Consider the following 15,165-nt stretch of genomic DNA (forward strand, 5'->3'; position numbering starts at 1 on the left):
AGTAGTACTAGTATCTTGCAACTGCGTGGACACGAAAAAACTAATTTCCTGCCAACTACCGCAGATACTTCAGGGATCGGTGTTCAGCTCGATCGGCCCTGAATGTTGATTTACCGAATGCAATTGCGTCTACACAAGTTCAGAAATCAAACGTACATACACCATCAGTTTACAGAACACTGGACCAGGCGAAACCTCGAGGTTGAGTTGGCGATCGATAGCTAAATCTCCGTTGCATTTCTGGCAGTACTACTGTATATAACCAGTGGCGCTTTCGACTCATATATATCATGCTCGCCTACTTCTCTTGATAAATGACAAGATGTTGCTACCTGCATGACTGGCTTTCTTCTTCTTTTTGTGATCATCTGGAGAAATCTGAAGATCCTGCATAAAAGTCAGAGGGTTCTTACGCACTGACGTAAAACAAGGGAGGGAAAGAAAGCATTGTTGGTAATGTTATTCATTCGTGCATTCTGAATATCTTACATACTTAGCAATGTGGTGTTGATTTGTTTGTGTGGATTAGTGTCTGACTGTAGTCTCTGGATCACAAAATATTACCTACTGCTGTTGAAGTGAGAGTCAATATATATACCTCTGCCCGAAAGGAAAATGAACTCCTTACTGCTGTTGCGCTTTCAACGTTTGCGCCTGCCATGGTACATCCCCTCCCTATTAAGAACATCACAGAAACAGTAAATCTGAGTAAGCTTAAAATAAGCGGGAACAACTTGCTACTGTTTTAGTTCAAATTTGAACTGAAACAACGACAAGAATTTTGGATCGGAGGGAGTACATAAGAAGAGAAATTTTGATCAGCAGAATAGGCTGGTCTGTTGATGCTTTTATCAGTTGGGTTCATTTCCATGCATATTAGAGTATTTTGGCAATCCGCAAAAAGAAACAGTATTTTGGCAGTGCAAAAAATACGCCATTATCCTCTTCACCATAGCATTTCTTTACAGACAGCTTTACAGTGGCGAAGTATAATTATTAACGAGGAGTTCTCCAGTACTTTTTACCTCAAAAAATTTTATTCACCAATGATTATCATATAAGAATGACCAAAATACTAAATTACCGATGGTTGATTCAACATCATATGGCTTCAGAGTACGTGGAGCTCCAGGCACTATTGTGCTAATGATTTTGAAAGGTTCTGGACCGCCGTTGCTGTGTGAAAAAAAATGCAGATAATGTCATGAAGTGATGCAAATTGCAAACCATAGATACAAACAAAGTGACAGAATTGAAGTAACAAGTAGTATGAATTAACCTTGAGTTTTCCTCCTTGGTTCTTTCAGTAGCTATAGTGAAAAGATAGGACTAGTTAGTAGACCATAACAGAGCTCGAGCATTTTGCATGTTCATCATATAGAATCAAATAAAGTTCGGAAACTATACATCGCGAGAGGTAGCGGCGATGATATTGTACTCCACCAGTGTCCCCACGTACAGCCAATAGCTCGAGAGAAATTGCGTACCGTTCGCATGTCAGAAGTCTCTGGTACCATGAAGAGATCATACAAAATTCAGTCAGTATACTAGTAAGGTTTAGTTTGATGAATGTTCATCGCCACTCACCGGTTTCACTGAATATTCAAAGTCAATCAGCATGAGAGAACATGAGGTGGATATTCATACTAGTAACTCACTAAAATTGGAACAGAGAAGAAATCTCCAAGCCAAGGAGCACCCAAGTCATCTGAAAACAGTGTGTGTCCTCTCTCAAGCCTAGACTACTACTTGATCCTGATCATAGATGGCTCTATCCAAACTAGTACTCCTGGTAGTTAAATACACCGGCTCTCATCATGCTATAGAGAATTAACAGATATTGGTTCAGAGAGAATACCAACCTGCTTCAGGAAGTTGATCTTTTGCTCTGTTTGCGTGATGTCAGTCTTCTCCTGCAGCTGGTGCTCAAGCTTGGACGAAACAGTGCCCAGGTGATCAATCACTGCCACAACCGCATCGCAGATGTAACTCTTCGTACTATCCAGGACTCTACACAGTACACACCACACCATGCGCAGCCATCAGTTCCACGCGAGGAAAAGAAAGATAAGCAGGGGGGCGGAAACGGATAATGAAGGCCTCTGCATTTGCACTCACAGCTTCTTCTTCTCGGTGGTGAGGAACGCCTCCTCGCAGCAGTCTGCCGCACGGTGCAGCTGGAACTGCAGGTCCTTGAGCTCCTGCAATCCAAGAATTAAGGTCAGAGGCAAGAACGCGACATTATTGCGAAAGTACCGAAAGTCCGAAAGAACCGCTCGATTACTCTGAGCGCGCCGTCGAAGCTCTGGGTTGCGCCGCCCGCCGCGGCGAGACGCGACGACGACCTGCCGAACGGCGCCGCGGGGCTCGTCGGCGCGCCGGAAGAAGGCGGTCCCTGCTGCCGCCCCGCCTCGCAGGCTCCCACCTCCATCTCCCTCGCTCTCTCCACGCCAAGAAGGACGGAAACGGGAGCGCGCAGGACCCGCGGGGATGTGAGCACTAGGCACTGGGCAGAGCTCTGAGAACGGTGATGACGACGAGACGAGTACTGGTCGTCTACTGGAAAATGGCATGTACAGAGGCGTGCGATTGCGCGAAAGACGCTTCGTGGGGAAAAAAGTAGCAGGCTTTGCGCAACGAGACAAGGCGCGCCAGAAGGTCTCGTGAACACGGCCGCTTCGGGTGCGTGGGCCGTCAGAGAGGCATGGGGCGCAAGCTTGGAGGGGATGGACGGCGCTAGCTTGTGCTGCTGCGCTCGTCGTCACGGGCAAAGCGTACCGTCTCGGGTTCTTGTGGCGTTCCTTTCGGAGAGAGTTTTTTTTTTCCCCTCCGTGTAGTGCTTCGATAAAAGTTTTGCTTCGAGTCTACGGCTAGGCTGCGTCGTCGTCGGACTATTTGGTGTTAATTTGTTTGGTCGTTCAATTTGTCTGCCCGTTTTATACTCATGCTCCGGGCATTCCAGCTAGTATACGATAAACCCGCTCAAAAAAAAAGCTAGTATACCATACATGTTTTCTTCACAATTTCTACGTGGGTGTGGCCCCACAAAAGGAAAATGGGGGCAATCTGCAAAACTGCCATCTGATGGAGTGTTAGTGGACTAGGGAGCTTCTGCTCACATCCCCTGCGGCAGCTGAACGCTAAACTGTACTTTCCCTTCTTCCTCCACGCATTTTCGCCTCCGGTTCAACCCAGTCGTGCAAAGAATTCCAAGGCGGGGAAACATAGCCATGATGGCATCATGCGCCCTCTCCGTTGCCCAGCTTGCAGCCCTCGCTCCGTGCGGCGGCAGGAAGAGCGTCCCCGAGAATTTCCCGAGGCTGCAAAGCCCCACGGTTTCAGGTAATTTGTTTATCTCCACGATTCCTTTTGACGCGCGCCGTGGTAGCTTATTGTGTACTACTGCGAAATGCGTTCCCTCGCAGGTAGGATGAGAAGTCGCGGTGTTGTTGTCAAAGCAGCGCAAGACAGTCCAGGAACCTCCTCCGGGAGCATAGTAAAATATGTCAAGAGTTCGGTGAGTCTTTTATCCATTGCTGCAATATAGACAAACCAAGATTTTGTTTTGAGATATGATTGCGGCTTGTTTCCAGAGATTGAATGTACTACTCCCTCCGTCACATATTAAGTGACTCAAATTTGTCCAAATACAGATGTACCTATGTCTAAAAAGAATATAGATACACGTAATAGAAAGTTGGGACGGGGGAGTATCACTTAGGTAACCAGTTCAACTGAAAGACCAAGTCGGTCAGGAAGAAAGGATCCTAAACATACTACTTCAATAGCCTAGCTCTTGGCCATTTTATTTTATTTTCTCGAGGAAAGTACTTTTGCTGTTTTTATGTTGGAGGGAAGATATAAGAATCAATAACTATTTTGGATTGTAATTCTAGCAAGGCTCCTTTATATCATTGAAGGAAACTAATCACACTGGGAACTGAAACAGTTCAACACTGCTGAAGACATCTTTGCTCTAGCCGGCATAGGTTTTGCAGCAATTGCTGCACTATGGGCTTCCATGATGGTTATCGAGGTAAATTCCAGATACCATGTCTTCAAATATGCAATGTACTAATCTAATCACTAATAGAAGATTGTCTTTTTTTTTGCACACGAACAAATAAGGTAATTAAAATCTGATTAATATATTTATTTCAACTTCAGGTCATCGACAAGCTCCCTGTTCTCCCTATTTTCTTCGAATTAATCGGAATATCAGTTGCATGGGTGAGTTTTGGCCCAGAACTTCCACTGTAAATTTATCCTATTAAAACAAAGTTATTATCTTTGCATTACTACAAGTCACCACCCTCACTATGTGACTCATGCCAATATTTTCAGTGGTTCATCTACAATAACCTCCTCTTCAGATCAGACAGGTAAACCTCACTTGTTCAATGCCATTTCTCCCAAAACTCCAGAGAAAGTATATTTATCTGTTTGACATAATAGTGTTTAGAAAGTTGACAGACGTTTCATCAGAATTCAGTCTTGAAATATCATCTAATTTGAATCATTCACGATAGGGATAGGTAGCTGGTTACCATTTTGTTTTATGGCATTTGTTGTGGGAATTTTTATGATATATTTCCAGGACTTGCATCACATTTCCATTTGTCGGGGGAAATTTTATGCACCATCACTATAGCTCAAGAGTCTCTTGTACCTTGCAGGGAAGAGTTTCTGAACAACATCAAAAGCGCTGCATCTCGAGTCCTGGGGCAGTAACTTTGCCGAGAAGATGGAATACATGCAACCTGAGTGGCTGAGTTACCATTTTCAACTCTAGATCATGTAATACATGTTTCCTGTACAGGTTAGAATAATACGGAGTATCAAGAATTCTCCTGCTGGAACATTACGAACATTTAGCGTTCCTGATTCTTATAGCGTGCGTGTTGGTTGTTACGTGCGAATAATTTTCCATGAGAAGCAATTAGCTAGACACTGTGAAGTTGTATGCGTGCAAAAGTTTAATTTGCTAAGTACACACAAAAATCCTCACACAACAAAAATACTGGAACTGGTATTATTTCGACAAGAATTATGAAACGAAGGAAGTAACTTTTAAGAAAAAAAAATTTGTCGAAACATACCAATATGGAACCTAATTTCAAAGATCTTACCAAGACAAAACTTCCTCACACAAATCGAATATATCATTTGAAAGTTATACTCCCTTCGTTGCCTCAAAACCATGTCATCGCAAACAGTTGCGTGCCCGCGGCGTCCTTTAGCATTCCAGTGTACATGCGTTCATTGTCAACGATACATTTGACATGACAACGAACGGTAAATGGAGAAGGCACCAGTTTGTAGTACTCCGTATATTTTAGCATTAGATTTTACTTTATTTTATTTCTACAACGGTGCGAAAAATAAATTAGAAGGCAAGATCAGAACTACTGTAAGAACTAATTGCTCTTAAGACGGCGATTTTGGGAGGAGCAATCTCGCTTAAGCCTATTAGTATGGCGATTGGAGAAACTTCAGCAGGAAGTACTAAACATAAAGGAACTAAAAACGTACATAACAAAACAAGGTTAAAGTCATTTTGTGACTAGACTAGCTACCCAACATTACACTTATTCTGACCAATGAAAATAAAATGGAATTTCTTTAACCTAAATTAATCACCGAGACTGATACATGCCACCAATCAACAGGTTAGGAGGGCACAAACATGATTCTCGATCAAATTTGTACCCCAAATACAAACCTTAGACACCGAGTTGTTCTCAGGCTTCAGTTTCTTTTGTCTAAATTAACACTCCCAGGGTTTCCAGCAACAAGATGTCTGCTGGAACTTTGAGGAAATGTCTTTACAACAGGTACATCTACTTTTGAATATGGTCTTCGTTGAACACTATTTACCTGCCCAGGATGGCCAGTTGGTTCAGGTCTGATTGCCATTCTGTACTTTTCCTCTGCAGGGTGAAAATAATCAGGGTCAAACATATCCAAGTTTTCAAAAGAAACAAAAGAAGTCCAATTATTATGAATCAGCATGATGGGTAGGAATATCTCATGTACCTTTCATTATACCATATTGCACAAGCTTACGGAGGCAATCACGGAATTCTGTCAACACACACCTTTCTTGCTCTGCATAAAGTTCGGACCGGTTCTGATTGACACCTATTGTTGGCTCAGCAATAGCATTTTGAGAAGCTGCAAACATTGTATCTGGTTCATCACACATCAATGCTAGTGTTCCAGGAGACATTGGTCTACAGGATTTCTTGTCATCAGTGCAATCAGGTCTGGAATCATCTACGGACGCTTTGCCCATATGAGATCCACCACTTGAACGATCATCAGTTGATGTTTTTTTATGACTTTGATCTTTATCTTTTTCTTCTCTATCATGGTTTGTCGATGCTAGGGAATCTCCCTTCTCTGCCACCTTCTCTTCCTGAACTTTCCGTCCTGCTTTTTTAAGATGTCCAATGAGACAGTATTAATGTCAAATTTGTGCTACATATAAGTATGGCCATCTTAAATTTGCGAAATAACTGTAGAATTACTAAAAAGCAGCAAACCGAGGATAACTGTAGAATTTCTGCAAAAGACTTGGTGTTAATTTGCAAAATACCAAATGTCATTATAGAGACAATCAACTCATAAATGAAAATTATGTATAGCAAGACTTTAAAGGAAAAAGACAGTGATCCTGACCACATTGTGTAGTGTTAGCAAATTAGATAACTAGTATACTCCCTCCGTCCAATATTAAGTGGCTTTCTATTACATGTATCTAGACGCTTTTTAGGCATAGATGCATCCATATTTGGGCAAATTTGAGTCACTTAATATGAGACGGAGGGAGTAGTATATACTAGAGATAAGAAGCACTGAATCAAGTACATGGTAGCTGCATATCTTTATCTTCACTCCTATAAAAGATTTGATTGGTGGCGGTGGTTTGTCACCTTCGGACTGCGTCACTTGTTGATTTGGCATGAAAAATCTTTGAACAAATATGGATTATATGATCTAAGATATGCGAGTATTGATAGATAAGAATACACCACTCTTTTTAAATATGTAGAATTTTTAGTCCAGTGCAACACACGGGTATTGTGCTAGTATGTATGATGTTCCAAGAGGCAAGAAAATGAACACTGGGGTTTCTATTTATTAGGGGGAAAAGGCAAGAAAAGCAACACTTGCAGTTGAATGCAATCATGGAACCTTGGACAGTAAAATTTGATCCAATGAGTCCCTGGTCTATGGGAAATAGGGAATTGATTGATTATCTATCACAAATGTAAATGCACAATGCAGGATCCCCAGGAATATTTGCTGAAACAAATTAACAAAACTGGAAAAGAAACAAAAATCAGCATGATGCCAAGAGCAATACCAGCATATGCCTTAGCAGCCTCTCCTGGTATTGTCACCAAAAGCTTACATAGCTCTTAAAAAGGGCAAGAAAATGAACGCTTGCAGTTGAATGCAATCATGCAATCCAGAACGGTAAAATTTGATCTGAAGAGTGCCTGATCTATGGGACTTGATTGATTATCTATCACAAACATAAGTCATGCATAATGCAGGATCACCAGGAATATTTGCTGAAACAAACTAATAAAACTGGAAAATCAGAAAATCAGCATGATTCCAAGAGCAATACCAGCATATGCCTTCGCAGCCTCTCGCGGTACTGTCACCAAAAGCTTACATAGCTCCCTTATATCGCCTGGCTGGATAATATCCGCTAAAAGAGGCCTACAGTGGGATGACAGGAATCCATCAGTACAAAACAGAGAGGCTGGTCTTCTAATGGAAATCATAGTCATATTTTAAGTAGAAATCCATAGAATTGACGGTTACCTGTAGGTGACTTTAAATGGCTCCATCATATTATGATGTGCAGACTGGCTTATCGGAAGTGAACCATCAGGTGCCACTGCATTCTTCTGATAAATAGCCTGATTAAAGCATAAATATATACAACAACCATCTGAGAATATCATAATAACTGTTTCTACAAGTAGCCTTTGATTGTCTCTCTGGTTAGTCAGGTTTTATTAAGAAATAGGATCTTCACGAATTTACAACTCCAGGAGAAATGATAGTATAAAACCTTTGCAAATTGTATAATAATCATGTGGGCAGAATATGAGCTAACACTTCTACATCATGGAAAGTTACTACTCCCTCCGACCCATATTACTTGTCTCAAATTTGCCCAAATATGAATGTATCATGTTTAAAAAGCGTCTAGATACATGTAATATATCGACAAGTAATATGGGTCGGAGGGAGTAATAAAAAATATATGTTGGTGGCGTGAAGTCAGATATGCAATTATGTCATTCAATCTGCACCTTCTGCCAATCTTCATCTTCAATTTTTTTCTTTTTTTGAATTTAAACTGTAAGAGATTGCAGTCCGACATTATATAGATATATAATTTTACAAAGTGACGCACCGAAGTGCGACTTTCGAGGATCGAACTCTGCTGGGCTGCCAGCATACCTCGCTGGCTGAAATTACGCGCGGGGGGGGGGGGGGGGGGGGGATTCCTTATTACTCTCCTCAGGTATCAGTTGTTCATATAACCCCTTGATTTATCTTTTGGTTCAACTTACTTCCCCAAAGTTTCAATACCGCTTGCTTAACCCACTATCTCGTTTTACACCATGGCTTTGCTGTCATGGAGCATGGTATTGTCTACGTGAAAGCCATGACACTGTTTTTTGGCACATCACATCATATGGGGACTATGTCATGATCAAACCACAGCTAAATCATCTCCCCCAACACCAAAAGAGCGGCACTATGTCATTCTTTCATTCTGGTAAAGCTCTAACGAACATAGGGCCCAACACCACAGCCAAATTGGGCGCCACACACCAAGAGCTCAGCTGGGAGTGGAGCAGGCTGAGCCAGACGATGACAACATGACAAGCTGAGGTGATAGGATTTTTTGCCAGTAGCAAAGCACAGATGTTCGGCTAGTAAAATTCTTATACTTCCAACAGATATGTAAGTGCATAAAATTGGGGAGGTGATCAATGGAGACACAAGAGTGAGATTGATTTCCTTTGGTAGCAGAGCACAGGATGTCAACAACAAAGGTAATGTAGCTTGCATATCATTCTGGTTGGGGCATTGGTTGTATGAAACAGTAAGCTTTTCCCATCATATGGTGACAAGTCAATAATTAGCTCCCAAGTGCACAAGCCTGAATTATGATCAAGTCACTTCATGGTATGCACCGCAAAACATAGACCTCCCTAGTGATGGAACAAATCGCTTTGTTCTACCTCCTATGTAAACATTAAAAACAATTTATGTGTCGGTTTGGGTAGCGTGCTAGCTCTAGGCTCTTAGTCTATAGACCGGTTGTTGGTGTGGCGTGTCACACTTGTGGATGGGGTCATTTGTTTGTCCTTTTTTAGATAATGTAACTTTAGGCTATATGCATCCTGGATGCAGAGGCCAGGGGTAATAAAGCTTCCATTTTTCTATAAATAAAGATAGAGAAATCAGGAAAAAACCCGCATATCATGCTTAAATCATAAAAATGGTCATTACCTGAGATAATTGACCATTCTTGTGAACTACATGTTCCTTGGTCGGATGGTCAAGCAAAGGATCAATCTGCTTTCTCTTCCTTGATGTGGAAGGAGACAACAATGATGTTGCTCCAATAGCACCATTTACTGCTGCATTTGTTACTTGATGCATGTGAACGAGATTTTTGGGATCCCCGAGGTAAAGATGTTTTCTTTCTTCACTCCCTTCGAAATTCTTGCAATCCATACACTTGCAGTTTTCAGAGCATAATATATTAGCTTGGAAGCATTCGCAGTATTTCTTGAGGCATCCTGACTTCTTGCAGTGGCACCCTTTATTATGCTTCCCTACTAAAGGGAGATCACCAGCTACATCCTGGAAATTTCAAGGACTAAAATTAATTACACATATCACTGAAGCACAAATCAGATAACATGGCCTAGATGAGATGATATAATGAAGACAGCTCTTTTTTGTACAGAAAATATTTAAGGACACAGAATAACATTTTTGCTTTATTAAAAAAAAGCTTCTGTCATAAAGAAGGCAAAATATGCATGTGTCATTCTCTGAAAATTATAATTCTTGTTTCAGTGCTAAACCATAATACAAATTGTAAGTGGAGGGAAACTGGCGGTACTTTCCCATTGGTGAAAGTAGGTGGCAAACATTTCAGTTGCGGATATTAGACCTTCAACCTACTTTCTTACATTAAATGTTTGGCAAAATACCTATCAATACTGTGGCAGTCACCATCATGAGTCATGATACCAAATTGTTGATTCTACAGTCCATTTATTGACCGAGCAAAATTTCTTTCGATGGAGCCTCATACCCTCAGGGATCTTCTCCGTTAAGTCGATGTATTCAGCGTTTATGGACACACGGGTCCTCATTAGATCGAAATGACTTTGGCATCTAAAGCTTCCACTGAAAATGCAATCTTGTAATGTAGAATTAAACAGTCATTAAGTTTTCTGGGTTCTTTGGTTTTTCTTTGCTGAGGGGTTATTCTGACGAAGGACAAGTCGATTAAACAGTCATTAAGTTTTCTGCTTTGAACATGAGTCTATCCAGCACCTCTTTTCTGGTCCTTGGTTGCGGGGGGGGGGGGGAGGGGACTGGAGAGAAAGAAAGTGCAATCTTGTAATGTACAAATTGGCTGCGATCATGGGCGTTGTTACAGAAGGTGCAGCACAAGGAACCGATTGACTTTGGCGCCAAGCGACTAGAGTGGATCACCAGGGGGTTCTATGTCCTGATTTGGGTGCATGCTAGCTCTAGGTTACTTAGTTTGTAAGTTGGTTCAATGTGTGGCCTGCCATACTTTTTGATGAGGTCATTTGCTCTCAAGTTGTTGCGATGTAATACTCCTGGATGCAGAAGCCAGTGGAGGCCAGTGGTAATAAAGCTTCCATTCCATTTTCTAAAAAGCTGTGGCAGTTTACAGGTCTAGTGCCAATTATTTTTTACTGAAACAACGTATGTGCCAGTGGACACCAATTAATCCTTAAGACAAGACACTAGAACCTCAAGGACCAGATATGTTTCCATTTTAATCAATTGCGACGATGGGATGTTTGAGGATTCAAACTCACAGTTGCTAACTTTTGAATCTTTTGCAAGATCCAAATAGGCAAGCAGGGAAATGCATGTGTACAATTTTTTTTACCAAAACTAAGGCTTATAATATGGGAAGGTGCAGCATCCTGAAACCTGAACATGTAAATGAAGTGTTTGAGGCTGTTGAAGTTTTTTAAGCTGTAGATTTCTTGTTTTGCATATGGTAATCAATTTATTTTTAAGGGAACTTGTGTAAATTTCCAAGCCTTTTCAATATTTCCCATCAGTTAGTGTGATGTTTCAGTATGACCCCTCTTTTAGAAAAAATGCACCCCTACCATTAGCAAGAAATTCTTAAAATAGGCCATTTAATTTAATACTCTAGAAGCAACATGCATGAATTATTAAAGTCCTTTTAGCAAGTGCAACTAACTATTTAAATAAGAGACATGGATCTCAAAACATACCATATTATTCCGATTTGCATGTGGACTACTCCCAATCTTAGGTCTGAACGCATCTGGATTGCGCTCCAGTGTAGCATCTATAGCTTCACGCCTAGCAGCCTCATTCTCAACATTATTAAAACAATTGGTGCAGTTGCATCCATCACAATAAACACCAGAAGCAAAACATTCGCAGTACCTAAGCATAGAAACCATAAGAACGCAGATCGAAGCATCAAATGTCAGTGCACAAAGACTTAAAACTGAAATGATGACCAAAAAATGAAAATAAAAAGGTACTGAGCTATCAAAGCATATCCTTTCATACTTCTAGAAATTTTCTATGTGAAGATCCATACAACAACAAACTATACAGACTTGAGAAGATGTATGTAGGTAGAAGCATAAATTTTAGGATATGAATGTTTTTTTGTCCTTACCGGATTTAGGATATGAATGTTAGGAGGATACTCTCAATTATTCTTTACTATCATTATTCATCTAACCTACATGTACATGCTTCTAATATAACAGAAAAACAACACACAAAAGTACGGTTTCATTTTCAACACATTACATCAAAGTATCAAACACAAACCCCCATTTGGACCAGTCTCTAGCTTGATAGCTCCCATTGGATCCAACGAGAAACTTAAAATGGTAAAGCCAACACTAAAGCATAAGTGATTCCAACTCCAAAGATAAATGCTTCATAATTAGCTTGATAGTTGCCATGTCAGCTCCTTTAAAGTAAAGGCATTACTATTTCACTGGCTACAAGTCTAATACTAACCACATCAGAAGATCAAATATGTGGTGTCATCACAATTGTTATTTGTCAAGTTTCACAGCAAAATGCTATTGTCATCAACCTTTTTCAAAAAGGAAGGTCCAAAAACCATGCATGTCTATTGTAAGATTTTTATGCATGAAAAAAAAAACTCAAGATAATTTCCACTGTGTGTATTCCCTTGTATTTTTAAAGAATCACATAAACCTTACTGGATCCGACACTATCCAGAAAAGAGTCATTCAGGAGAAAATTCCACATATTTGATCACTTCTAGAGAAGTATGTGATGGATATCTAACATTTGTAAGAGAAAAAAACATGTATTTATTCACAACAAACAGATTATTGCAATGTTCTCAAGATAAGACACCTAAAATCTGACTTACAACTTCAAACATTTGGAGTGACGACAATTGCAGCACTTCTTCTTTGTAGGGGTGCCATCTTTCCCATCATATAGTCGTGGGCGTGGTTTTGGTGACTCTGGCCTCCTAGAAGCACGGAAACTCAAAGCATAAGAACAGCATGATGGAATATTGCAAGGGAACTTTTTTGATTTTTTATCAATTAAAACTGTGACTACCCATTAGGATATATGCTACTAGAATTAACTATAAATGCCAGTCAAAAAGCAAATTAACAGTGAACTGGTATCCCCAGTAATCTGATCCTTGTTATGCTTGACTAATTTAAAGCCGGGCAGAAATGCCTTTCGTCTAAAAAAAAGCAAAAAATCCATCAAACACAAACAGGTATCTTCGCTCAAGGAAATCAAACTCGGAAACTCCAAGTTTACAAGCTAAAAAACATGACGCTCGACAATGCAAATCAAGGGAAATCAAACTCATCTATCCACAACCAAAAGCCTACCATGCTCCTCACTACTCCCGATATAGCAGAGCACAAATAGTACGAAACCATGAAGCAAAAATTCAAAACTTAACGCTAGACATAAACCTTAGAAAGGGGGTCACTCACAAGGGAATAGCGACCGGTGGCCGAGACACCGGCTGCGCCTGGCCAGGCCGAGCCTGTGGCACAGGTACCGCCATCGCCGGCCGCGGCAGAGGCACATGCACCACCTGATGCGGCCGCATCACCGGCAGCCCTCGCGGCTGCAGCTGCTGCGGCACCCCCATCGGTACCCCAGCCCTCAGCTGGTGCGGCTGAGGGTAACCGACCGGCACCGTCCTTATCTGCATCGTCCTAGTAACGGCGGCCGCGGCCGCCGCCATCGCGGGGTTCCCGGCGAACGCCGCCGAGGTGAAGTCGAGCTGCCTCACCAGCTTCTTAATTGGCGGCTGCGTCGACACCGCGGGGATTGGCGCTCGCGGCGGCTGTCCGGCCCCGCCGCCGCCCTGTTCCTTCCCCGCCATCTACTCAACCCGGGAGCTCACAGATCAAAACGCCTCCCCGCCACTACTCGAAACACCGCCCAATCCGCCGCGGCCGCGAAGATGCGCGGCGAGATCGCAGCCGACTGCTCCGGATCAGGAGGCGGAGGCCCCGCGGCAGGAGCGGGGGAGCCGGGATTGCCGCGCGCGCGCGCCGCCGGCGCCGCGTTTCTGCGGGGGGCGGCGGCGAATGGCGGATTTTGGGAGGGTTGAGGGGATTAGAGGATTTTCCCTCTTGCCTTGCTGCTGCTCCCTCCGCCCTTTTCCTTCTCTCTCTCCCCTTCCCCCGTCTTTGCAGCCCTTTCTCTTTCTCTCCCCCTCTTTGCTTTCGAAATCAAATTCATATTCGACGGCCGGATCCCGGTGGCGGGTCAGAATCCGACGGTCGCGGCGCCGCGGACGCGCATCCTGCGGCTCGAATTCATAGGCGCGAGGTTGTTGGGCCTCTCGCCGTTGGATTCGACGGGGTTCAGCTCTCCGCACACGCGTCGTGCGCCGCCTCCGATGCGCCTGACGTGTGGGTCGTTGCGCGGAGTTTCCTGTGGGCCTGCGCAGTCAGGGGGTGGAGTGACGTGGGTGGATATCGGTGCCTTGCGCGGCGGTGGAGTCCTCCATCTTTTGATGTGGTCTATATTGTCGTTTTCTGGACTTGTGTGTTATCTTGGGGAAAAGTTTGGACGCGTCGTGCGCCGGTTTCGCTCTATGACACAGCGAGTCAGACAAGTGCATGTCCCACATGTCAGTTGGCAGAGGTATATTGCCGCTATGTACATCATGTATTACACACACTGAATACCTGGTGTGTATTCCATCGGGTTCAGTGGAGGCTACTGTTGAGTCCGTGCAGAGGATCGCCAAATTTGGTTCATGGATTTCTCGTTCTAAACTTGCTCGAGTAGAAAATGGGCCCTGGTCATTTTCCTTTAGGACGCGCGGTCTAAGAAAAATAGTCATGTATATATCAAGTGTCACAACTTTTCCGAGTATTCAATTTAAGTGCATAATCCACGAAACAAAATATACAAGATACAAAGTGAGCGTACTTCTTTGTTTTTTAAATAACATAATGCAGGTCATACCCTAAAATTTAAAACATTTTATTATTAAATTCAATCCACGTGGCGGGGTTAGCATATAAATGTTGTTGCTGGTTTGTGAAAATTGAGTGGGAGTGTAGAACCTGACACTCTTGCTCATGGTAGATTGCGGTACTCCCTCGGTTTCATGTTAAGTGACTCAAATTTGACCAAATATGGATGTATCTATACACAAAAAGCATTTAGATACATGTAATATATCGTCATTTAATATTGGACGGAGGGGTATTATTTCGAGGGGAGCGCGGAAGGAAAACACATCCAATTATCTAGGTGATGTTTGAATATGTATTTGTTTTTGGATAGTAGGCACCACCATTAGGGCCGTGTTAGTTGCAGAAA

The 15,165-nt window shown here is 42.4% G+C and overlaps 3 protein-coding genes across 6 annotated transcripts; 1 reads left to right on the forward strand and 2 right to left on the reverse strand.

Moving 5' to 3' along the window:
* Window positions 1–82: 82 nt before the first annotated feature.
* On the reverse strand, window positions 83–2,805 carry LOC100825513 (probable protein ABIL5). Its single transcript, XM_003569816.4, has 8 exons — window positions 2,285–2,805; window positions 2,119–2,201; window positions 1,863–2,010; window positions 1,408–1,507; window positions 1,280–1,310; window positions 1,085–1,176; window positions 599–675; window positions 83–387 (listed from the first exon to the last, which is right to left on the reverse strand). Exons 1-8 carry the CDS (start codon window positions 2,429–2,431, stop codon window positions 289–291), a joined length of 777 nt encoding a protein of 258 aa, XP_003569864.1. The 5' UTR covers window positions 2,432–2,805; the 3' UTR covers window positions 83–288.
* Window positions 2,806–3,081: 276 nt separating this feature from the next.
* LOC100826133 (protein CURVATURE THYLAKOID 1C, chloroplastic) lies at window positions 3,082–4,957 on the forward strand. Its single transcript, XM_003569818.4, has 6 exons — window positions 3,082–3,342; window positions 3,426–3,517; window positions 3,950–4,036; window positions 4,168–4,230; window positions 4,345–4,382; window positions 4,677–4,957. The coding sequence occupies exons 1-6, from the start codon at window positions 3,231–3,233 to the stop codon at window positions 4,729–4,731; spliced, it is 447 nt and encodes a 148-aa protein (XP_003569866.1). The 5' UTR covers window positions 3,082–3,230; the 3' UTR covers window positions 4,732–4,957.
* Window positions 4,958–5,503: 546 nt separating this feature from the next.
* Window positions 5,504–13,998, reverse strand: LOC100826444 (protein tesmin/TSO1-like CXC 5). Of its 4 annotated transcripts, none has more exons than XM_010234061.3 (8): window positions 13,311–13,998; window positions 12,719–12,823; window positions 11,562–11,739; window positions 9,550–9,906; window positions 7,840–7,925; window positions 7,640–7,734; window positions 6,037–6,435; window positions 5,504–5,930 (listed from the first exon to the last, which is right to left on the reverse strand). In XM_010234061.3, exons 1-8 carry the CDS (start codon window positions 13,706–13,708, stop codon window positions 5,749–5,751), a joined length of 1,800 nt encoding a protein of 599 aa, XP_010232363.1. In that variant the 5' UTR covers window positions 13,709–13,998; the 3' UTR covers window positions 5,504–5,748. The 4 variants fall into 4 exon arrangements, with proteins under 4 accessions (XP_010232363.1, XP_010232361.1, XP_010232364.1 ...); XM_010234059.3 differs by having other exon boundaries at window positions 7,840–7,937; window positions 13,311–13,997; XM_010234062.3 differs by having other exon boundaries at window positions 6,037–6,432; window positions 13,311–13,996.
* Between the last annotated feature and the right edge of the window lie 1,167 nt (window positions 13,999–15,165).

Source organism: Brachypodium distachyon, chromosome 2 (assembly GCF_000005505.3).
Source record: "Brachypodium distachyon strain Bd21 chromosome 2, Brachypodium_distachyon_v3.0, whole genome shotgun sequence".
In the NCBI taxonomy this organism is placed as follows: Eukaryota; Viridiplantae; Streptophyta; class Magnoliopsida; order Poales; family Poaceae; genus Brachypodium; species Brachypodium distachyon.

What these genes read in the sequence shown, in the direction of transcription:
- LOC100825513 (XM_003569816.4), bottom strand. Translation starts at nt 2,431, where the DNA reads ATGGAGGTGGGAGCCTGCGAGGCGGGGCGGCAGCAGGGACCGCCTTCT. An exon ending in GCTTCGACGGCGCGCTCAGA is followed by an intron (nt 2,202 to 2,284) that starts GTAATCGAGCGG and finishes CTTGGATTGCAG; the next exon opens with GAGCTCAAGGACCTGCAGTT. An exon ending in TCGCCGCTACCTCTCGCGAT is followed by an intron (nt 1,311 to 1,407) that starts GTATAGTTTCCG and finishes TTTTCACTATAG; the next exon opens with CTACTGAAAGAACCAAGGAG.
- LOC100826133 (XM_003569818.4), top strand. Translation starts at nt 3,231, where the DNA reads ATGATGGCATCATGCGCCCTCTCCGTTGCCCAGCTTGCAGCCCTCGCT. An exon ending in CTTCCATGATGGTTATCGAG is followed by an intron (nt 4,037 to 4,167) that starts GTAAATTCCAGA and finishes TTTCAACTTCAG; the next exon opens with GTCATCGACAAGCTCCCTGT. An exon ending in CTCCTCTTCAGATCAGACAG is followed by an intron (nt 4,383 to 4,676) that starts GTAAACCTCACT and finishes TGTACCTTGCAG; the next exon opens with GGAAGAGTTTCTGAACAACA.
- LOC100826444 (XM_010234059.3), bottom strand. Translation starts at nt 13,708, where the DNA reads ATGGCGGGGAAGGAACAGGGCGGCGGCGGGGCCGGACAGCCGCCGCGA. An exon ending in CCACCGGTCGCTATTCCCTT is followed by an intron (nt 12,824 to 13,310) that starts GTGAGTGACCCC and finishes CCGTGCTTCTAG; the next exon opens with GAGGCCAGAGTCACCAAAAC. An exon ending in GCAATATGGTATAATGAAAG is followed by an intron (nt 5,931 to 6,036) that starts GTACATGAGATA and finishes TTCACCCTGCAG; the next exon opens with AGGAAAAGTACAGAATGGCA.